We start from the raw sequence: 24,635 nt of genomic DNA on the forward strand, positions 1-24,635 counted from the left end.
GTGGAGAATTTGGGGAGGAGGTGCTCCTGGTGCCAGAGCAGAGATTCTTCTGCAGCCCCTAGAGAAGACCATGGTGAGGAAGGTGGTCCCCCTGCAGCCCATCCAGGACCGTGGTAGAGCAAATATCCACACTGCTGACCCTGGAGGACCCCGCACCAGAGCAAGTGGATGTGCCCTGAAGGAAGCTGCAGCCCCTGGAGAGCCCACACTGGAGCAGGGTCCTGGCAGGACCTGTGGCCCCATGGCGAGGAGCCCACGCTGAAACAGTCTGCTCCTGACAGACTGTACGCTGTAGGAAAGACCCCCACTGGAGCACTTTGTAAAAGACTGTTGCCTGTGAGAGGGACACCACACTGGAGCAGGGGAAGATCGTGAGGAGGAAGGAGCGACAGAGATGAAGCATTATAAACTGACCATAACTCCCATACTCCCATTCCCCCTTCCTCTGCGCAGCTCAGGAGGAGGGCGCAGAGGAGTTAGGAGTAAAATTGAGCCTGGGAAGAAGGGAGGGGGAAGGTCTTTTTAATTATGTCTTTGTTTATTACTATTCTACTCTATTTTTTATTGGCAGTAAATAAAATTAATCTGCTGCAGCACAGCACTCCATTCACATTGTGCTGCTGGTAACACTGGCTTCTGCCTACTTAATGCTCAGGAAGGTGTCCGAGTCACCTTGCTGCACCCCAAACTTCAGCTTAATGGAGAGGAATCTCTTGGAGGCACTCATCACCCTGAAGCCTGAGTTTGCAGAAGTGGGTGGAGGGCAACATGATTAGCCGGCATTTGGACAATGGAGACATGACCTCCCAGGCCCTGTCATCAGTTTCTGGAACCAGAGGGTGTTTTTTGCCACATCCAGCTGTCCTGGGGAGCCCAGGCTTTACTGTACATGCACCAAGACCATTAAGGGTGACCATTTGTGCAATGATGTGCAGATTTCGCTGACACAGAAGTTAAATTCTTGCCTTGCCAGAAAAGTTGGGCACCTTACTCTGGAGCACCTAGTGTGAGCAAGCAACAACTCTGGAGGAATGGAGATGGGAGCAAGGGCTTGGAGCTGGTAGAAGGCAGTTGTCAAGGTGGAAGGAAAATGATTATTCTTTACCCAGGAGCATCCACCATCTAGGAGAGGGAAGGTTTAACAGGTCTATGTTTCTGTTTCTGTTCTTAGCCACTGAGCCCTGGAAGGACTTCAAAGATGAAGGAGAATTCTCCTGGGATTCACAGTGGAACGAGAAGGAGGGAAAGGATGGTTTCTCAGCTGAAGGGGATAGATTTGTGGTTTCTGAGCTGACTACTTGATATTCAGGAAAACGGAGACATAGGGAGTTTCTCAGCCAGGAGTAGGAAGGTTTATCTGCATGCAAGGGACCATGGCACCAGTGATGAGTGAGTGAGATAGGGAAATGTTTGTCTGTTGAAGATCCCACGGGTGCCTATTTGGCCTGAGTCATTTTGTAAACATGGCCCACTCATGCTTGCCGCCAACTGTCTGTGTGTAAGTGAAGAAAAACTTATCATAGAATCATAGAATGGTTTCAGTTGGAAGGGACCTTAAAGATCATCTAGTTCCAACCCCCCTGCCATGGGCAGGGACACCTTCCACTATATCAGGTTGCTCAAAGCCCCATCCAACCTGGCCTTCAACACTGCCAGGGAGGGAGCATCCACAACTTCTCTGGGCAACCTGTTCCAGTGTCTCACCACCCTCACAGTAAAGAATTTCTTCCTAATATCTCATCTAAATCTACCCTCTTTCAGTTTAAAACCATTCCCCCTCGTCCTGTCACTACTTGTCCTTGTAAAAAGCCCCTCTCCTGCTTTCCTGTAGGCCCCCTTCAGATGCTGGAAGGCTGCTATAAGGTCTCCCCGGAGCCTTCTCTTCTCCAGGCTGCACAACCCCAACTCTCTCAGCCTGTCTTCATAGGAGAGGTGCTCCAGCCCTCTGATCCTCTTTGTGACCCTCCTCTGGACTCGTTCCAACAGCTCCATGATATGTAACAACTTCAACAACTTCATGTAATATTTATTTATTTGTTAATTAGGGACCAATTCTAGTCCCTTTTTTTTGCAAAGAAGTCCCTGGGATGTGCACCAGCTCTCTTCTCTGCGCTGGGCAGTACAAGTGCTCTGGCCTAGTCTTCCTTGGCAGCTGGGTTCACAATTTTCCCCAAGAAGAGAATGCTGTGGGTGATTTTGTCAACAATCAACATCAGGAAGCATCTGTTGAATGTGATGTGAGGAGGAGGAGGAAATTCTGCAGACATTGGTACCATTTCTATCACTGTCACTGCAGCAGCCTCTGTGCCGTTCTCACTGACATCCACCATGGCCTTGTGAACAGCCTGCAAGGGAAGCAAAGGTTAAAATCTAGGTACAGAAGAGTAAGAAGCAGCTGGGGACAAACTTGCTTGCTTTAACACTGTGAGAAGGCAGATTTTAAAAGAAAGCACAGAATGAATGTAGAACTGCTGTGAAAAGATACTCGTGTCCAGCCTTTTCAAGACAAGCAGTTTGGTCTGAGTTCAGGGAGAGTTTTCTTCAACACCCTGTCAGAGTCAAACTTGTCTGCTTGCAGAGACTGAGCTGCACAGAGAATATTTATTCTATTGTTTCTCAGAGAAAGATTTTGTCCCTAATATTTAACACAGAAGAAGAAAGTTTTCATTTTACAACAACTTCTGTGTATGTAAAAAAATTCTTCAAAGACACGATTCTGACAAGCTGTATAGGGTGTCTTTCTGTAACACAGCCCACCGATATGACTTGACTTTACAGGGCTTTCTATGGTAGGTATAGCAAATTCATATTTCTGAATTCATGTGATCTCATTTCATTGTCTTTGGTCAGCCCTCTGTTTTTTCTTCATTGCCCATCATGCATCTGTAATTACCTCTCCTGAGGTCCTGCTACCCTCGTCTATTCACTTGTCCTATGTCTGTAATCCAGGTGTTCACACATGTAAGAAGGTATTACTCTGTGTGAGGAATCACAAAATCATTAAATAATATAGGTTGGAAGGACCTCTAGAGGTCATCCAATGCAACCAACCAGCCTATACTGCAGCAACCCCGACACTAGATAAGGTTGCTCAGGGTCTCATCCAGTGAGGGTTTGAGTATTTCCAAGGATGGAAATTCCATAGCCTCTCAGAGTAACCCATCCTAGTTTTTGATCACCCTCATGGTGAATTTTTTTACATAATATCTGATGAGAATTTCCCATTTTCTATCTTGTGTGCATTGTCTCTTGTCCTATCACTGTGCACCTGCAAGAAGAGTCTGGGTCCATCTTCTCTGCACCCACCTAATAGGCATCTGTAGGCAGCACTAAGAACCCCCCTTCACCTTTCCTTCTCCCAGATGAACAACTCTAGGCTCCCAGGCTCTCCTCATACATCCTGTGCTCCAGCCACATGGCCATCCTGCTCACCCTCCACTGGGCTCATTCTGCTCCAGTATCCACACCTCTTTTGCACTGGGGAACCCCAAACTGGATGTGCAGCACTCCAGATGTGGTCTCACGGGTGCGGAAGGATCACTTCCTTCATGACACAAGGCATGTATTCCCTGGGACAACAGGGAACTCACTTGGCTTATCTGTGTGTCTGTTTGTTGTTTGCAAAATGGGGCCATCCCTGTCCCACAAGTCTGTTTTCCATGTAAATTCTGAGGTGCTCAGATAATGCAGTAATGAAAGGTGTATACATAGGATAAGAATGACTATTCCCAAACTTATGTCATAACTATGACTCTTGTCATGCATTAATTATTTTACACCAGCTTTTTGTGAAATTATTGCTGTTAACCTTTCCTGATCTGTTTTTTTCTTCAGAGAATTTCAAGTGAATTTGCAGAATCGTTATGCGGTAAGCAATTTAATATTAAACTGTAGGAACATCAGTCATTTACTGGCTAACCTTTTCCTTCCTTTATTACCATCAATGAGGTAAGTGTAGGTGAGTATGGAAATTTCTACACTTCAGAAGTGGGATCAGCCTGTTTGCGGAGATGAAACCCGCATGTAAGCAAGGCAGACAAATCTCTTGATTACCATCTCTGCTTGCATACTTACTTTGGAAACCTTCAGAAGAGTAGATTCTGCCACTCCAGAGAGATCAGCCTGGTCACTGAACACCTCTGTCACACCCATTTTCTCAAACAGGCTCTTAATATCATAGGAGCCAGAGATGGAGAACTTTGGAAGGTCCAGGTAGATTTTTCTTTTCAAAAAGAAACAAAAAATGTGAGTTTATTATTGCAAGACCTCTCAACACAATAGCTGTTGCAGGTATACACCCACCCCAAATACTTGTGGAGCTAAGGCCTGGCTTTCTAAGACAGTGATAAATCCCATGTTAGAAAGCAGAAATTGAGCTACCTGTCCCCCCAGCCACAGTCCGATCAGCAGTGCAGGGGCAGAGTGCTGGTTTATGAAAGTGACTGGCTGGAAAGTATCATCCAGACTGGAGAAAAATAGTGTTTTCTTTTGCACTGGATTCTTCCTGCTCAAGGCAGGCTCCTGAGGGCAATGTACCTGCATGCAGGATCTTCACAGCTGGTAGCACTCCCACTGCTGTGACTGCAGGAGCTGAGGAGAGGGTTCCCCTTAGGTACAAAATCACCCGACGCTTTGTCTGAGTTAAAGAAACTATGCAATGCTTGTTCCTCAGAGCTGTGCTTAGCAACTCATTGTGGCATCCTAAGCTTTGCCTTGCCCGGATGAGTAGTTATGGCCCGTTTGATATTTAAGCAAACCAGCAGTTAAAAGATTACCTTTTTTCTAGTGATTGCATCCAGGTAGACACTGTTTCTTTTAGCAGAGCATCCTCTACCTGCTTCATTGTCCCTTCATCAGGCAGAACAAACAATGAAGTAACATCTCCTTTGTATGGGATTTCTACTACCCAGCAAGACAACGTCTCATCCCTATGGATATTGAAGACTTTGTTTTGATGCATCATTTTGACCTTAACAGAATTCTTGGCATCCAAGAAGAAATCTTCGTCTCTGGTGGCCAAATTGTTGAAAGGTTTTTCCCAGTAGCCTTTTGACAAAAGAATGAGTATAGAACTGAATAAACTGAAAAAGGGACTAATAAAGGTATGTCACATTAGTTGATGCATAAAACACTGTATTTGAACTGTAAAGGCAACAACAAGCCTATCTCAGTTTACAGATGCTTATTCCCTGGCTGTGGAAAGAAGCTTTACGTCATTTCAATGGTTCTAACAAAAATCACACAAGAAAAATATAGCCCAAGGGTTGCCACGGAAAAGACCTGAGCCTTCGCCTGCAAAGGTAATGGTAAAACTTCCACAGACTCCCACTATTCAGGCTCCAGGCTTATTCCTTTCATGCAAGTGTCATCTGTGTTTGACCATGTCCTGCACAGCCAAACACCTGTGCCTTTCAACAAATGATCATAAGTTCCCAAGCTCACCCTTTCTGAAAATTTTCAGCTCTGAGCCTGGCTTAAAATTGATACAACATTGATCAGTACTTCTCTGGGTTCTTTTTTTTCTTTCTTTTTTTTTTTAACTCATATAGAAAATGATTCTTCCTACCCAGCTTTCAAATATTTCCTTATGTCATTTAAAAGCAGAAAGACATATTTTAAATTAAATGATAGCGTAGTCTCACAATGTGAAAAAAGTTTTGTTTCTTAAATCTGGATAAGACTTCCAGAGCTTATGTGGATAACTGCTACCTATGTTTGCCGCTCACCTTTAAAGAAAATGTAGTTAACCAGAACGATCATGGTGTCTGGATCAAGACTCTTTAGGAAATCAACAATTTTCCCACGGGTTTTTGTTGCTATGTACTTATTGATTTCCTTTGTAGCCTGTGAAGAATTCTGGAAGTTGCTAGAAATAGCTTCAGAATGATAAAAATTTGTGACATCATCCAAAAATTTTTGGAGCAGTTCCAGCTGGTCATCTATGAACAGGGCATTGCCCATGTTCAACTGGACTTCTCGGTGAGGGTCGTTCAGCAGCTGGAGGACACGCTGAAATCCCTCATGGATCTCCTGCTCCTCCATCTCTGTCAGGTTGAAGGTGAGGCCTTTGTGCAGCTGACTGAGCGTGTTTGTTCTGGCCCCCAGGGAGAGCATTGCAAAGGCAGTGGAGATGCTCAAAGGAGAGAAGAAGATGTTCTTGCTGCCTGCCTCCTCTCTGACCTGCTTGTAAAGCCTAAATGCAAAGTCAGCGTTGCTGGGGGCTATCTTGACATGAGCCAGGTTTCCACCGTCAGCCTCATAATGGCCTTCTGGGGAATGGAGTATTTTTTGTTCCTGCTGTTCGTCATTGAGGTTGGACTTATGTTGGCCCTGGACTTGAAGACCAAAAATCAACAAACACAAATACAATGCAGACTTCATTTTCCTTCTGAACATTTCTGTTAAGAAAGAACAGAACAACTTTTAGATCTAGACAATTTTATCTTTCCTGCATAAAAATAGTTTTTGTATTCTAGATACTGATTTTCAGATGTCAGTCTTTAAGATTACTGCTCTATTTAGAAATACTCTTCTGTTTGGCCTCCTGGATAGTCTATTTCTTATCAGTTCTCTCAGTTTCTGACCAATGAGCAAAGGAAGAAAGATATTAATGTGGCATCACCAGGGAAGAATTAATGTTGTGTAGGCTTTCGTGAGATAGATGCCTGAAATAGTTCTTGCCTCTGACCAGCATGGCCTCATTGCACTCGGAAGTGCCTTTAGGTGCATGGCTGAGTTCACCTATAGGCCCCCATGTACTTGGTAAGTACTCGATAGAGGGACCGACTTTTGCTGATATGTTTCTGTAGTACCCATGGTCTTGTTATGACTTGGGTTTTCAAGCACTGCAGTGATACAGAGACAATGTCAGTTGTAGCTGTGAATAAAATCCATCTAAATGTTCACCCATTAAACTGTTTATATCTTTCTTCCTCTTGTGTAGCAGCTCTGAACTGAAGAACTATATTATTTCAAAACATTACCTTAAATGTTTCAGCAAATTGAGGATAAATTGAGAAAGCTTATTGGCTCTCCATTACACATAAACTATCCATAAAATTGCAAAGCCCAAGACTCAAGAGCTCAGGAAAAGCTATAGTGGGATCTGCCTTGCTGTGTATGTGCAATTTGATGACCTTTCCTCTTCCTTTAACTGACATAAGCAAATTCTACATAATCCCACAGTCTCTCTTTTGTCCTTTTCAGGGGAAGAACCATGAAATATACTGGAGAAGAACGTTTTCCATAGAGTACCTAATCTAAATTATCTCAAACAAACAGAAACTCAAAAACATGAAGTAGGCAGTGGCCTGCATGAAAATAGAGACAATCTGAATGTTGTTCATAGCAGCTGTGTACTTATTCTGGAGTGCGAGATTCTGGCCCATGGTCTGCCTCAGGCTGAGTGTCTAATGCCAGGTTTAGGTCTTACATCAAACTTTTCATGGGGAGTTGTTAATTTTGGGTTCCCTCTTTTCTGGCTGCCCAGTGTGAAACACTGGAGATATAAGCTGTTGAAGTGCTGAGTATGGGAGCTGTGCTCAGCGTGTCTAAAATGCTGGATGAAAACATCAACTCTGAAAAAAAAAAAGGCATTCTAAATGGGGGTAATTAATTTTTGTTTGGTAAGCACTCTTTTCGCAGTTCCTCAAATCTGCTTTTGAGAGAGACTAATTTCTCTTGCAGGCCACTTGGCTGCAAGTAGCCTGGTCTTTAAGCACACTGGAGGTACAGGGATGCTACTTTTGTTAGCCCTGCATCAGCCTGGAGTAGTCAGGACATTGCGGTTGCAACTAAATTTACTTCTCTGGGAGGAGAGACAAGGTTTTGTTCTTCACCTTGGTATTGACTGTTAAGTACTCATTTTGGACCTCATCTCCCAGCTATTCTGCCACTAAAGTCAGCTGGATCACTGACCGATTTCTGCTTCCAACATTTAGAACATGCTTCCAGAAGCTAAAATAATTTCCAATTACTGTACAAAATAAATTCGCATCAGAATTAACTATTGTGCAATAAATGACAGAGATCACAGACAACATGAATTCAAAGACAAAAGTCTTACAAAAGTAAGTATAATATGGTACTTACGGTGCTGTACCTCTCTTTCACAGTGCTTTTTCCTTATACTTCATTTTGCTGGGTAATATTAAGTTAATGTCCACTGGTAAATATTAAACAGAGCAAAGAGGATTTATTTGCAAAGCAAAGTCTGAGTAAGCTATTTTTTTCTGGACATCAAACATTATTAGTCTGTTTTCCCATCATACAGGCAGAATGATGCCAGCACCTAGGGCTCTGAGGAGAGAGAAAGAGCAAGGACCTTGCTACTCTTGAACTTGAATTAAACTGTGGGCAAAAGAGCTTTGCAAGGTAGTCTGGCGTAACTGTGGTAAATGAGCTTTAAGAAAACAGAACATTAGAAGAACTGGAAAGCTAAGATAGGGTCAAACCAATGCCTGTTTATAAAAAGGATGCTGTGCCCCACTGAACGCTCTACATGGGATATCCTGATGCAAGGATGCCATCTAATTGAGTACCCAAGGCACCAGCTAATTTGTTCAGGAGTAGCTCAGTTTCTTTATGTTACCCTATAGCGCACACTGCAGGTATGCCCTAACTGGCATTATTTGAAGGGGTCATTAAATTATTTGATAAAGGATAGTCAGGAGCACTGCTTAGCTTTTTGAGAGGCCTTTGATGATTATTTTAGAAACTACTAAAATGAAAAGCAAAGTATTAGCATGGCTTGAAAAACAGCCAAAATAAGAAAACTAATGGAAGAATGGAATGAGCAATCTTTACCACAGCAAAAAGTTAGCTGGGGAGAAGAGAGATCTTAGCTCCTTGCTACACACACATAGGATTGGCATGATTGAAATACATACTATATGTGACTTACACTGGGATCCCTCTCAGAGGCAGCTGGTACAAACAGGCACAATTTGGCCATTTAGAAGGTTATTTAAGGACAAGATGCATGGCACTCATCCTGATTAGCAATGACTAATTATTTCCATTGTATGTAAATGACTTCAGCCCAGGTAAATCTATAATTTATCTACACATAGGAATCTACCCACCATAGTTATTGCTATGTAACTACTATCTCTTACAAGATAGAGGCAGAGTTGGTCAGGACATATTTCTGGAGAGGGGTTTTTTTCATGATGTGTGCAAGTACCCAGAAAATTTATTGCAGTATTATGTAAAATGACCAAGGTTCAGCCAAGAGCAAGTATGCTGTTGCTTAACTCTAGCAAAGACAAGTTATTTCTCTCAAGTCTAGGCCTGCCTACATAGATAGTATTAATCTTTCAGCCCAGCCCTAATGCTTGGCTAACCATCTGAAGGATGCTACTGTTTTCAGGGAGGAGCTGCTGGGAACACCAGAGCTTCTGCAGTGATTCCTCCATTTTCTCCCTGGATGTGCAGCAGCACTCAGTGTGTCAGGGAGAGAGTGGAAAGTTGCTGCTGTCCCTGCTCACCACTCAGAGGCACCAGCTCCTCTGACCCTGGCCCAAGTCTTCTCCCAGGCAAGGTTAGGACCAGCAGTTACATCAAATCCACAAAGGACCATTTTTGTCCGCAAACTTCAAGGCAATCAGCTTCTCAGCAATTCCAAATAGATCAGCATGGTTAATGAATGCATCAGTCACACCAAGTCCTTTGAAAATCTTCCTCAGGTCATAGATGCCAGAAATAAAGACTCTTGGAAAACATGAGTATCTCCTGTTGAATGCAATGAAAAATGAGGGTGAATCACCACACACAGGTATCACCGGCACACCTGCCAGCTGGCAGCATCTGTGAGAACCGAGGAAGGGGAAAGCAGTTTGTTACTTCTGTGCACATTCCTATTAGTGCAAATGGCTGTGTCCCCAGAACAGATGTCACTGTGAAATGTGAGGCTAACCTGAATGTTTGTGCAGAGTGTTGCAGGAAGGAGAACCATACAGGGGAATTTCACAGAGGACGGTACAGAGCTTCTGGATGCTTCTAGATAAGCAGTGGCTGGGACAAAGGGACTCCTGCTCCAGGAGCCAGGGGAGTCATATAATAGACTGACAGACATGCTTTTCCCATTGGCCTGGTAATGGTCTATACGGAAGGAATTAAGGAATAATTTAATTATCTCTTTCCCTACTGTCTGCCAGTATCTCTGCTCAGTTATGCAATACAGAACCACAGAATCACAGAATCACAGAATCAATCAGGTTGGAAGAGACCTCTGGGATCATCGAGTCCAACCATTGCCCTGACAACACCATGTCAACTAGACCATGGCACTAAGTGCCATGTCCAGTCTTTTCTTAAACACCTCCAGAGATGGTGACTCCACCACCTCCCTGGGCAGCCCATTCCAATGTCTAATGACCCTTTCTGAAAAGAAATGCTTCCTAATGTCCAACCTGAACCTCCCCTGGCGAAGCTTGAGGCTGTGTCCTCTTGTCCTATCGCTAGTTGCCCAGGAGAAGAGGCTGACTCCCACTTAACTACAACCTCCCTTCAGGTAGTTGTAGACTGCAATAAGGTCACCTCTGAGCCTCCTCTTCTCCAGGCTAAACAACCCCAGCTCCCTCAGACGTTCCTCATAGGTCAGACCCTCCAGACCCTTCACCAGCTTGGTCGCCCTCCTCTGGACTCGCTCCAACACCTCAACATCTTTCTTGAAGTGCGGGGCCCAGAACTGGACACAGTACTCAAGGTGCGGCCTCACCAGTGCCAAGTACAGAGGGACAATCACTTCCCTAGACCGGCTGGCTACACTATTCCTAATAGAGGCCAGGATGCCATTGGCCTTCTTGGCCACCTGGGCACACTGCTGGCTCCTGTTTAGCCGGCTGTTGATCAGCACCGCCAGGTCTCTTTCCGCCGGGCCGCTTTCTAACCACTCTTCCCCCAGCCTGTAGCACCGCATGGTGTTGTTGTGGCCTAAGTGTAAGACCCGGCACTTGTTCTTGTTGAATCTCATGCCGTTGGTCTCAGCCCATCTATCTAACCTGTCCAGATCCCTCTGTAGGGCCTTCCTACCCTCCAGCAGATTGACACTCCCACCCAGCTTGGTGTCATCTGCAAATTTGCTGAGGGTGCACTCAATCCCTCTGTCTAGATCATCTATAAAGATATTGAACAGCAGCGGCGCCAGAACTGAGCCCTGGGGAACACCGCTAGTGACTGGCCGCCAGTTGGACTTTGCCCCATTCACCACCACTCTCTGGGCTCGGCAATCCAGCCAGTTTTTAAGCCATCAAAGAGTCCACCCATCCAAGCCCCGGGCAGCCAGTTTGTCTAGGCGGATGCTGTGGGAGACAGTGTCGAATGCCTTACTGAAGTCTAGATAGACTACATCCACAGCCCTGCCCTCATCTACTAAGCGGGTCACTTTGTCATAGAAGGAGACTAGGTTGTCAAGCAGGACCTGCCTTTCATGAATCCATGTTGGCTGGCCCTGATGCCCCCATTGTCCTGCATGTGCCGGGCACTCAGGATGATCTGTTCCATCACCTTGCCTGGCACCGAGGTCAGGCTGACAGGCCTATAGTTCCCTGGATCATCCTTCCGACCCTTCTTGTAGATGGACGTTACATTTGCTAATTTCTAGTCAGCTGGAACTTCTCCAGTTAACCAGGACTGCCAGTAGATAATAGAGAGTGGTTTGGCAAGTTCATTTGCCAGTTCCTTCATTACTCTGGGGTGAATCCCATCCAGGCCCATAGCCTTGTGGGTGTCCAATTGGCACAGCAGGTCACTAACCGTCTCCTCCTGGATTACGGGGAGTTCACACAGGCCCTATCCCTAACTTCAGGCTCTGGGGGCTGAGTCTCCTGAGGACAACCGGTCCTGACATTAAAGACTGAGGTGAAGAAGGCATTGAGCACCTCTGCCTTTTCCTCATCCCCTGACACTACACTAAAGGAGGCCTCAAAGAAGCCAGCGCAATGTAGGTGGATGCCATCAGCTGTGAATATTTTAAAGGAGAGTATGGCAAAAGACTGGACCTTCAAAGAAGTGCCTAGGCCTGGTCTGAAAATGACTGACTCCCCCAGTGTGTGATTTGAAGCTATGTCTTCCCTTTCCTCAAAGCCCTACCAATGTTGTCACAAGATATCATTGCTTCAGCCACCACCCACTCAACAGTGTAGTTTGCAGAGAATTCATTAGGATTTATCTGTCAAACCCATTCTCCATCCAGGGAAGGGCAGACCTGACTTTCCATCTTCCAGGCAAATATCCTTACCAGCACTCCAGGTCCAATGCTAGCTCTCCTTTCGCAGGGGTCAGCCAGACCAGCCTGGAGTTTAGGATGTGGGAGGTGTGGAATTGTCTGCCTTCAGGAAAGGGAGGGGTCTGAACATGAATATTCCTGAATATCCTGTACCCAAAGCAAATGCTCTAACTGTACAGACTGGTGTGGGCAGGTAAATGTTGCCTGGGAGAGGCTGGACTCTACAGAGTAACTCCTTCTCAGGTACTAATTGCTCTATTATCAAATTGACCTTGTGACACTATAGACTCAAAAAATCAAACTCTTGATCACCTAACCCTGTATATTTAAAGAAATTGAATGAGGCTCAACACACTGAGAATGGTCTGGGTTTTTTTAAACTAAGTCTACGCTGCTGTACCCCTGAGTGGTGGTAAATATATTTATTCACTGTTAAACATCAGCTGTTGATCCCGCAGGATGGAACAGGGAGGGAGTCAGGCTAACACCACATCAGACTGGCTGTGTTTCTATCAGCACACGTCCCTTTTCTTGGTGCTCCAGATCCTCACAAGTGCCAAGCCTTGGCTCTGGATTTTGACACAAGCCTTGGATCCATAAGGCTGCATTAGGAGAGAGATGTCAAATTGGTACAGTCCTCCTCAGAGAGGTGAGCAACCATTTTCTCATGGAAATACAACATGACCTTTCTCCATCAGCAACATCCATGAGGAACAGAAGAACTAAGATATCCTTGAGTGGACTGCATTTGTGTTTTAAATTTCCACATGTCAGCCCTCCAGCAGCAGGACCTGGTGAGAGCTGGCAGCAGCTGGAGCAAACCTCAGTGTTTTCTTTCCTTCCTACCCACAAGTCAGGAGTGGCCTCTGTTCAGTCTTTATTTACTTAAAATATTTTAAATTGATTCTCACAGCTGGATACTTACCTTGTTTTTCAAAGATGGCATACACTGGCCATTGAAAGGCTGATTTATAAACTTCTTCATAATTCACTAATAGATGTATGTCAGTGGTTACTTTCTACTGGAGGAGGAAGCAAGAACAGTATTTTTAAGAATGACCACTCTCTTGCCTCATTTCTTTGGAAAAAGAAAATTGGTAGTACCTGTTTTGATACAATTTTAATCACATTGAACTATAATTGCTTGAAGAATGCAATTCAAATCAATAAGCTCAGTCACTGATCAGTCATTTTGTAGTTGGGTTTATAATTTTTCCCATGAAGAAGATGTTCTGAGTATACTGATCAACAATCAACAGCAAAAATGGATGGCTGAATTTAATGACAGGAGGAGCAGAATGAGGAAGAAAATCTGTGCCAGTGATTGCTGCAACTTCTGTGCCATTCTTGTGAATCTTCAGCAGGGCCTTGTGAGCAGCCTACAATGAAATACGGTAAGAATTAATGTATGTGGAGGACAGGGCGTAAAATGATTAAAGTTAGCACTAAGTTAATTCAGCTACTGCCTTTCACAAAAATTGCTGGTAGGCCAGGAACCAGGAAGAAGGCCACTATAGCCCGTGGTGGTTTTTTTTAGCAATGTTGTCGCAATAAACAAGTGTTCTCACATTCAGTGTTCTTCACCACAAGTGTATCCAACACAGACCTTAGGGACTGCACACCTTGTAGAATTAATTGAAAGTAGAATATTCAAGCAAATTCACAAGGAGTGACAATTTCAGAAGGAAAGGAAGTTGGGCTCCAGAACTGCTCTGTATGTATCCCTAATAGCACATGCACTGTGCTAGTAGAAATTCAGTTTAGCCAGTAGAAATTCAACCTTGATACCGAATTTTTTTAAAATTATTGTTGGGCATTTTTAATCTTTTTACTTCACTAGCCCCAAAATGTTAGAACATTGTAATTGCTGCTTTAGGAATGGCTGTAAGAATGCTAGCCTTTCTCTTCACTTCTATTTCTCTTCACATTATTTTCAGGAAATGGGATGTTTTCCTCAAGTCTGGTCCATTTTACATGATTAGCACTCATCAGGGCCTTCAATAGCAACAAAAGTTTTAAAATTCTTTGTTGCCGCTTGTCTGCGGCAAGCTCCGTTCAGTTGCTGGCTGGCCTGAGGCTATCCGCACCCCAGGGCCATTGAGCACAGACACCAATGTGAGGATGCAACAAATGGCGTTTATTCAACTGCGCAACAGCCTTATATAGTCATCTTGTCCCCTACGAACTCGCACGATACTTGCACATCCTGCTCCTTTCGCCACGCCTACCTTCCGTTACAGCCCGAGATTTTCCGGTCGCCGTACCCTAATCTACCTACATTTCCCCCTCCCCATGCTTCAAGTCATGAGAAGTAAAGTGTATCGCTGATTCCGGAGCCTTGCGTCAAAGCGTAAGCGTAGCTGGCGGATACAACATCCCGAGCTCAGGTTCTCCAGTAAGATTCCCCTGCAACTCCTCAGATGCAAAGCAAAAGCAAGCTAATCATGAGCGCATTGTTCAAAGCTTTTGTTTCACTCAGCAACGGTCGCCGTTCCTCATCTTTCGTGGCGCCCCGCCGCTTTACCAGACTCTCTGTACTGTCATGACTCCTCACGTCTGAAGGTCGAGGCTGGTGCTGTTTCGGCTTCCCCCACAGGTACTCCTGCAAAACATAAAGCTCGGACAGCGTACATATTACTTCGGGTTAGGATTTTGTTTTAAATCAGGGCGCAAACAGCGTGTAGGGACCCACTGTATAACATCATCCCGTTTGATGTCGGCATACCCCCTCCCGTGATGTAGCAGCTCCCAACCTGTTTCCCACTCCGCTGTCCCAGGGAACCGAACCTTGACTGGGGGGCCCACTTCTGGCACCCCTGGACCCCAATGTTGCTCAATTGGGGCACGCTCTTGGTCTCCCCGGGCAAAATGATTTAAAGAATAAAGAGCGCAATGTAAAATGTGAGATTGGTAGTTGACAGGAATTACGTCTGGGAATCCTTCCCCCTCCCCAAGAATCTTAATTCTGTGTTTTAGCGTCTGATTAGTGAGCTCTACAATGGCCTGCCTGGTAGTATTATACGGAATGCTGTGTTTGAGCGTGATACCCCACCGCTGACACCACTGACGTGTGGTATGAGCAATAAAACAGGGGCCATTATCAGTTTTGATCTCGACAGGTAGGCCTAGCCAAGCGATTGCAAGATTCCAGTGTAGCTGAATGGAGCGTGCTGTTTGTTTCCGATGCGGGGTGGCCACAATCATCATACTGTAAGTGTCCACGCGCCTCTATATTAGTTCTGATTGGGTTATGCTAAAAAGCTATATCTTGCAGGTGCAGCATTCTTTCTTATTTTTCAACTTCTCCCATAGCTTGTTGGTCTCATAGCCAAGGCCCTTGTTCTGTATTGTGATTGGCTAGTTCATCACCACCCCATTACCACCCCCTGGACATGCCTGGACATAGCTCGTTCAGTACCTCGTTCCCACCATTGTCCCGTGGGAACCCCACAAATCCCCCTTTTTGTTTTTGAACGAGCTATGTCCTATCTCGTCCTTTTTGGTTTTGTTTCTTACTCGAATCTGGTTCCCTGTGTCTCGCAGAGCCCGGTCAGAGAATCCCAGCCTTGGTTACCCATAAATCCTGCTCTCTGTTGTTGTGCCAAAAAGTCTGTATTGACCATTTGTTGCACAGTTTTCTGCAAACATGCAAACAAACAGGGTAACACAAGTAGGATAATGCCTATTATAAACATTCCTATAAGCAGACTCTATCTACAAAACATGCAGTTTACTTCAGAACATACTGTTATTCTCTGTTATTCTAGCTGAAAGGAAAATTACTGACAGGAAAGCTGATTCTGTTTAAAGGTAACACAGAGCAGGCCTTTTAGAGCCTACTCTGAGGCCTACTCTTGCTAAACTTTTGCTAAACCATCCGGTATCAATTTCCCCCTTTGGAAGTAGTTAGATTTATTATCTCACTACTTCCATATACTATTCTCAATGATTGTCTTAACACAACCCACGCAGATCCCTATGATAACTATAATCACAACTACATAAACTATTCCCTCTAATAATGTGGCTAACCATCCTTTTAGAGACAATCCACCGTACTCCTGCGCCTGTAGAGACAGAAGCATAACCTCGACCCATTAGTAATGGTTTCCCTGGTCCCAACTATTCGTTAGTACCTGGTTCCCTATACCACACTTTGCCTTTGTTTTTCACATAGCTTGCTCCCTGTCAAACTGCCTCCCAATGTATTACAATTGGGGGTCGCTCCTTATCTCCTGTTAAAGTTAAATGGTTAAGTACATAAACAGCTTTTGCAAGTCTCTCAGAAGGTTCAGTCACCTCTCCCCCTTTTTGTTTTTGCAGAAGCTCTTTCAATGTACTATGAGCACGTTCCACAATCGCCTGACCCGTAGGCGAATGAGGAATCCCGGTGACATGTGTAATACCCCATAGTTGACAAAATTGATGAAAAATCTGTGAACAGTATGCTGGTCCATTATCAGTCTTAAGTTGTTGTTTTAGGATGAAAAGGTGGAAAAACCCATTCTATGATTTGCTGTTTAATGTCCGGCACCTGCACAATCATTGCAGTAGAATATGTGGGGTCAGAAACCAAAGAGTCCACTCGAGCATTGCCTTCTGCAATAAACCCAGGCAAATTAGTATGATTTCTTACATATAAAACATAAAACAATGCAGCTCGGATTTGAATTTCTTGCCACAGAGCTCGCAGCAATTCAAAAACACACTGATTACATATATGCTCTATAACAGATCTATCCAATTGCTTTACAATGCCAGCTACATATGCTGAATCAGTAACCAAATTAAAGGGAATGGGAAAATTCTGAAATATTTTTAATACAGCTCGTAATTCTACCACCTGAGGTGAACCCTTTTGTTGTACTACCAGAGATTCCCACTTGCCATCAGAATACCAGACAAGGCCCGCCTTGCCTGTGTTCCCAGATCCATCCGTAAAAATGGTAATTCCATCCACAGGAGTGTCTGCGCACCACACTCCTGTGGCAATTGGAAGTTCCACACTCAATTTTATGACAGGATGGGAGGGTAAGTGGTAAACAACCTGTCCCGAGAAATTCTCCATGGCTGTTTACAAAACAAAGCTATTGGCCATACACCACTCAAAATACTGAGCTGCAATAGGAATGGTTAGTGATGCAGGGATCTCTGGCCACAAGCTCCCGACATCGCATCCGTGCTTTGATGAATAATCTGTGCCAATAGCTCTGTAACGAATCTGATCATTCTGAATTCCATTGACCACTTATTGCATACGGAATTTGCCTATCAAACAAAGTGATAATTTGTATTTCCTGATTCAAATCAATACGATGTACAAATTTGGAATGTACCCTGCTTTCTATTTCTGTAATCAGTTGCTGTACCTCTGAAGTAGTGTGTCGTGGTGCTGTTAAAGTTGTGTCCCCTGCTAACAATTGGAATAGAGGCTGCAATTGTGACGACGTAAGCCCCAAGTACGGCCGCAGCCATAACTTGAGCCTTATGTTCCACAGTACCCACTTCTGCACATGCCTTTATCATAGCATTCAAATCTGTTTTTCCAGGTAAAGCTTCAATGATCTTTTGACAATCAGCATTAGCATTATCCCTGTTTGCCACAGGTCCAAGGCTTGGCAGCTGCGCAGGTTAACCCTGCGTGGAAACACCAGTCCTGCGCTCCCTGTGGTTCAGGCTGCGAGTTAACTGCTTAGGCCTGGAACTGGTTGGGAAGATTCATTTGTGTCAGCACACGGTTCCCCCCCCCGCATTCTTTCTCCAGTTTCTCTGTACTCTGCAGCTGGTTGTTATCAGCTGACCTTGAGCATTATACTGAGACCTGCACAGCTACACAAGATGCCCTAGCTTCCCACAGCAATGACACATCAAAACAGAGTTATCTCTCCCACTCAGCTTCAACTTCTTAAGGCAGTTTTTCTTAAAGTGACCTTCCTGTTCACATGTATAACAACGATGAACTACCTTAACTGCCGCCGCAAAAGTTTTTGCTAAATGCTCCATCTGAGATGTGGTGGTTCCTACTTTCTCACAAGCATCCATTAGCTCAGTTAAGGTGGGGTTACGATTTGCCATCCCTGCAACAACTTTCCTGCAGTCCTCCCCTGTGTTGTCCTTCGCTAACTATAGTGGCAATGCTTCTTTTACAATTTTCCAATCTAATGGTTGCCAAATATTTCTCCCCTCAGGACCCGCACCCACAATCACCGGATATGCTTGTGGAATTATAACTCCTTCTAATAACGCATCTCGAATGACCCCTTTCCATTTCACTCCTCCCTCACCTCCCCCCCCTTCCCCTGTATACGCAGGCGGACGCTGACCCTCTCCCTCACCTCCCACATTACCAGATGGACGCAAACCTCCCCCCCCGCCCTGATCTAAAGGTGGAGTAGGGAGTTGTAAAGGAGGTTGAGGTGGCCCTAATACTTGTCCCGAACACAGAGGGGGGTTTTGTGGGAGACATAGTCACGTGTCCCGAGGCGTTGGCTGAACGATGCTGCTGCAATTCTGTCTTTAATTCTTCCAGTCGTCTACCAAGCTTTGTCATGTCAAGTTCGTGTCCATTTCGTGATGGTAACGGTCCTTTAAGTCCTTGTGACTCTGGTACTGCTGACTCCGTAAATGGCGAATCCGGTAAAGGTGGATACGAAGCAGGTTTACCCTCCTTCTTGTCCTCCTGCTCAGCCTCATCCGTAGAGAGATCAATGAGAGGAGGAGGGGGTTTCGAAGGGGTTTCGGCCAAGTCTCCTGTTCAGCGTCTGAAACAATTAGTCCAAATCGAGTTTGTGTTTTAGGGCGCACTACCGGTTCTGATGGATCTGTATCTGTTTTTCTCGCTCCCCGCTCCTCGGCTTTTTTCGGAGCCGTCTGTACCGATGGCGATAAAGGAGCTGCCACCGGTACAGCCACCGGGGCCGTGGGAGGTGTTGGTCCCGCAAACAGTGAGGGGGTAGTAGACGTCTGCGGTCCTAAAGCCATAAAAGCTGTATTTGTGACTTCTCTCTCTGCTTTTATTCCTTTTAACGCTTCGCTAACCAGCCTCCATGTAGCAGACAATTTAAAGGCTTCCTTATCACCACTTGACACCGCATTCCAGAGAGAGTCACCAATCTTCTCCCATAAAGGCACTTCAAAGACATCATTAAAGGTTGTAAAATGTCCTTTATCTTTTGCCCAGAACAGTAACTACTTTAACGCAGCTTCATCGTATTTAATTCCTCTCTCAGAGAGTATATGTTGGAGGAGTTTCACCACTGCCACTTCTGTCTTGGTCAGGGTAGACCCCATGTAAACATGTCCGAGCCGCATCCCAAGTCGCCCAGTCCTCCCGCGCAGCCCGTAGCAGCCACAAGATAACTCCCCATGTTTTTAATTCTTTGGCAGAACCTGCTGCCATAGCTCGCTCAGCGATCTTCATCGAGCACCGCTCCCAGGTATTTGGCTGTAAACAATCAGCTGGTCCTGCCACCACCCCCCCCTTTAACGAGACGGTCCAGACACTGGGCTACGTCTTTCGATTTCACAGAAATCTTAAATTCCCCACCCAGTAACGAAATCACCTTTATCAAGGCTTCCATGGTTCGCGAAACCACTCCGACCGCCTGCAGTCCGCCGGCCCAGCAATCACGTTGGGGTCACCATTTGTTGCCGCTTGTCTGCAGCAGGCTCCGTTCGGTTGCTGGCTGGCCTGAGGCTATCCGCACCCCAGGGCCATTGAGCACAGACACCTATGTGAGGATGCAACAAATGGCGTTTATTTAACTGCGCAACGCCTACCTCCCGTTACAGCCCGAGATTTTCCGGTCGCCGTACCCTAATCTACCTACAATTCTTTAAAATACACATGTTAGAAAAAGACCACTTTTTCTGCTAGATATGCTGGTGCAAGGCATCCCCAACACAGGTATCCATGGGCACTTCTTTCCCATGGAGAAACTGGGCTATGTTTAGTTTCTTAGACAAATGCTACACCCCTCCCAACCTTTGCCTGTCAGACAGAAGACGATACACCTATCTCTAGATCTTGGAGAAGACTGAGAGAGTTTAAAGTTACTTTATCAGCTAAATGTTCCAGTTCAGTTTATCAACCAGTCCTAGCAGTAAGAAAAATTCCAAAACATAGCTTAGGGGAAGACAATTAGGTATTCACAAACTTACTTTTGAAACCTTTAGATCAGTCTTTCCTGTGATTCCAGACAGATCAGCCCAGTCAGAAAATACATTAGTTACAGCCAGATTCATGAACATCTTTAAGTCATAGGTGCCTGAAATTGATAGTTTGGGAATATACACTTCTATTCTCCTGTTAATTCAAAGGAAAATTATGGTAGTTATTTCAATCAAAGCATGACTTGGACTGAAGACTCTCAACTTGCTGGAGGTTTTTCTGTGCTAAAATCGTGGTCTTTTAATTCGGAAAAGATGGCAACAAAAAGAAGATGGGAAGATGATGGTCTGGAGGATGGAAAAATATGGAAGAAGACAGACATCAGTTGGGCTTTATTTTATGATTCTGCCACACAGCCATCTGAAGGGTCAGCAAGCAGTGGTGGTGCCAGAAGTTTGGAGTATGTTTACATTCACTTTCTAGCTTTGAAGTTTTTTCTTGTGGAATTCACACTCTATTCCCTCTGAGGGATCTGATTGCTATGTTTCAGTATTACCACTCTTAACGCACTGTGCTTGAGACAAAGGAAATGGAGACACTTAATATCAACTAAAAAATGTGTGGGGAAAAAAGTTAAATTTCCCAGCTCACAGATCTCTTCCCTCATCACAAGGCAATACTGATTCTAATCTTGCTGAAAGTATCAAATCATCAAGTGATTTGGTCTGTCCTTTTATACCTGTTCCATTGCTTAAATCTCTAGTCAACAGCAAAAGCTAGTAACTGTAAAACTTGATCATAGTATTCAGACTTTGGATTCCGACTACCTTGAAGCATCAAATCAGAATTCAATATTTACCATCTTTCAAGTGACTTTTCCCATTTAGAAACAATGTCTTTCGTCAGGGCATCTTCCAACTGTTTCATTTTTCCTTCGTTGGGCAGGATAAAAAAATGGTGCAACATCTCTTCACAAGACAGCTTCCTGTCAGAGCATGTTTTATAAAATCCATCTCGAGTCATCATCTTCACTTCAACTGAGGTCTTCGCATTCACATGGAAATAATCCTTGTAAGTCCCCTTAATATTGAAAGAATTTTCCCGGTAGGCTTAAAACCAAAAGGGAAAGAATGCAATTGAATGCTTATTTCAAGGAGGATATATCAATATAGTCCAGACTAATATACACCAGATAAATCCATATCTGAAGATTTACACTTGTACTTGAAGATCAAAGGTATTGCAAGTTTATTAAGGATCTTGTTCCCTGTCATCTTTGTTGTACTGTGTTCAGTTACAACTAAATACCCCAGGTTAAACTTCATATGGACTTGTACAACACCTTTCTAAGACATATAAATTAAATTAAGTAACTTCATCATATCACTTTATGTTTTATTTGAAGAAAATGAACGCTGACCAGGATCCAACAAGTTATGTTCTGGTTTTAGAATATTGCTTGTAAAGCAAGTTCCACAGCAGATGTCTGCCTTTTAAAAGGCAGCGTGTTAAGCTCCTTCCATCCTTTTTTCATATGTTCTTCATCTTGTAGCACTATGGAAAAGCTTACAGGCAAGAACAACCCAAGATTTTGGGCCTGATCATATCCTCATTATAGTAAATGGAATAGGGCTTCAAGGGCTTTAATCTTCAAAATGGGTTTCTCTTGATGTTTATTCAATTGATTTTTTTATGATATTTTATTTTGTATGAAATTAAGTTATTCACTGAACAAATAGACGGGGATCACAACTTGCCATTTTATGAGTATATTATCTTTTTAAAAAATATTGAATAGAAATAAAATAAAATTGAAAAATATATAATTGAATGTAAACTCCACAATACTCTGATTACTTTATAAGTTTCAGTTTTCTTTCCTGTCCCTCCCAGTAAAAAAAAATATTCCAGTATCAAAAAGAAATGCCTCAGACTAGGGTACGTGAGACTAGGGTACCCAAGACTAGGGTACCCAAATTTAATAGAGTACTTGAAATAAAATCTGTTTTGCTGAATGCTCATCTATTTCCAAACATGCCTTTCTGGGTGGTAAATTCCATGTATGTCCTGCATGCTGCAGCAAATGGATATAACATCTGGAGGAACTGCATCATTGCCAAAGAAGTGCATTTGCAAGTACCTCTTGGGTTATGTACAATGTGATGACAAGCTGTAGAACATTTAGACTCCAACTCCAGAGGAACCTATCCATTTAAAAGGCATGGACTGCAAGTAAGTTAGTGTGTTGGGCAATTTTTGTTAATCTCCATCTTTGGAATCTATTTTTCTACTTCATACAACATGTGAAAACACTGTAGAGTGATTTTTTAAATAATAAGTAGATAAAGTGTGACAGAAAAATTTGTTGTGCTCTGGCAATTGCCTAAAACTTGAAGATTACAAATAAATCAACTTTTACGCTTAGGAGCCTAAACATATGCTAGAAAAATTTAGATGTGGAAGAAGTTTCAAAGCCCGAGAACTTTCAATGTTTCTTGTCATAATAGCCTAATCTTAACACTGGCCTTTCTTTTAAAAAATAATTCAGAAGTACTCTGGCATATTTGTTTTAGTGCAGGTGAAACCGAGGTACTGCAGTAACATCTATGTAACTTACCTTTAAAATAAATGTAGTTAGTAATTACCATCAGAATGTTTGGATCAAGGTCTTTAAGTATTTGGTTTATATTCCCATGGGTTTTGTTCTTTATGTGATCATTGATCCCTTTTTTTAGCTTCAGTGGAATTCTGGAAGTTACTAGAAACAATTTTTCCTTTGTACAATTTTTTTAAGTCCTTCAGAAATGTTTGCAGTGGCTTCAGGTATTTGTTCATGAACAGGGTGTTCCCCATACTCAGCTGCACCTGACTGCCAGGGTGGTTCAGCAAGAGGAGCAGATGATGAAAATCATCATGTATCTCCTCCTCCTGGGTGTTGGTGAGGCTGGAATGCCAGCCCTTCCAGCACCTGAGCTTGGCTGGTGGCTCTGGATCCAAGGGCCATCAGGGCAAAGGCAGGGGAGATGGTGACTGGGGAAAAGAAAACATTTTTTTTGTTTGTTTGTTTATTGCTTTTTCTTTTACTGGTTAGACCAAGAACATGTTGGGATTTGTAGTGCCTAGGATGCTTAACCTGTCAGAAAACAGGTAAGAGGTATTCCAATAAAAAATTATTCTAATGACAAGAAAAGCAACTCCAAATGACCTTCACCTAATGTCCTACATGAAGCAGAACAGCTTCAGGGAAGATCACATGAATTACCTGCTTACGCCCCAGTCAATGGCAAAGGCACTCAGAGACATGGGTACAGCAGAGCAGATTAAATGTTTGTTGGGATTTTCCCCACATTGTGTCAGCACTCCAGCCACTAAGATTTGGGTGAAAAGGAGCCAGCTTGTCTTTCTGCAGCTTTGTTCTATGAGATCTGAGTAAATCAGGACTTAAAGGGGAGGCTGGCATAGCAAAACCAGTTCGTGAATCCTGTCTGGACCACATTGGTGTAAATAAGACAGCTCATTCACTCAGTTTTGGTTATCTGGTTCTAAGCTTTAGGGAACATTAGTATTGATAAAAAATAAGATTGGCAGTTGGGAAGTCAGAATACTTCCCCCTTGTTAATGAAACAGATTTCTTCTAGATGTGAAAGTGCTATTTGGGATACATATTCAGAGCAGAGTTATACTCTGTGGAGCTGCTATAGTGTATCCCAACAATTTGCTATTGAATATTTTTTGAAATTAAGTCTGCTGTCATTTGAGTGCTTAGAAACCAGATATTTGGTTTCTTTTCAAACATCACCTTTGAAAGCAGATGTGCATCATGACTCACTAGATAAATGCAATACAGATGCATCAAAATCATTAAGGTAAAGGTAACTGTGCACTTACATTGCATTCAGAAGGGTCTTGCTCTTGTATGGGTTGTTTCTTGCTGCTTTACTCATCCTGCTGTTTTCCTCTCTTAAACATTACACGGCTTCAAATACGTATTACCTAGAAGGACAAAGCTGAATGCTGATGAAGCTAGTTTTCTTCGACATCATATGCATGTGTCCACACCTCTCCAATCCAAACAGAGAGCAAAGACCATGGAGTCCATCTGGTCAGTAGAGTGTTACATCCCAAAAGGTATGCAACTCCTAAGCAAATATTTATTGGAAACGAGATTTTTGTGCCAAGGGTAGCTAGTTTGCCCTATACACTACCTGAGATGGAGGTAACTGTTCATGTGGAGACACACAATTTTGCCCAGCTCTAAGCTCTGAAGGCCAGGGTCAAGCTGAGAGAGCTGCAGGG

General features: G+C 43.8%; 1 protein-coding gene and 1 pseudogene across 1 annotated transcript; both read right to left on the reverse strand.

The window, feature by feature from the left end:
- Window positions 1-2,005: 2,005 nt before the first annotated feature.
- Window positions 2,006-8,111, reverse strand: LOC137662505 (alpha-1-antitrypsin-like). Its single transcript, XM_068398976.1, has 5 exons — window positions 8,092-8,111; window positions 5,727-6,398; window positions 4,776-5,046; window positions 4,075-4,222; window positions 2,006-2,345 (listed from the first exon to the last, which is right to left on the reverse strand). The coding sequence occupies exons 2-5, from the start codon at window positions 6,394-6,396 to the stop codon at window positions 2,136-2,138; spliced, it is 1,299 nt and encodes a 432-aa protein (XP_068255077.1). The 5' UTR covers window positions 6,397-6,398; window positions 8,092-8,111; the 3' UTR covers window positions 2,006-2,135.
- Window positions 8,112-13,416: 5,305 nt separating this feature from the next.
- Window positions 13,417-24,635, reverse strand: part of LOC137661755 (alpha-1-antitrypsin-like) — a 29,335-nt pseudogene continuing 18,116 nt past the window's right edge.

This window comes from Nyctibius grandis, chromosome 4 (genome assembly GCF_013368605.1).
Source record: "Nyctibius grandis isolate bNycGra1 chromosome 4, bNycGra1.pri, whole genome shotgun sequence".
Classification (NCBI taxonomy): Eukaryota; Metazoa; Chordata; class Aves; order Nyctibiiformes; family Nyctibiidae; genus Nyctibius; species Nyctibius grandis.

Excerpts from the sequence above, each read along its gene's own strand:
- LOC137662505 (XM_068398976.1), bottom strand. The coding sequence starts at position 6,396 with ATGTTCAGAAGGAAAATGAAGTCTGCATTGTATTTGTGTTTGTTGATT. Across the intron at positions 4,223-4,775 it reads ATGCAATCACTAGAAAAAAG|AAAAATCTACCTGGACCTTC; the intron begins GTAATCTTTTAA and ends CTTTTTGAAAAG. Across the intron at positions 2,346-4,074 it reads CTCTTCTGAAGGTTTCCAAA|GCTGTTCACAAGGCCATGGT; the intron begins GTAAGTATGCAA and ends CTTCCCTTGCAG.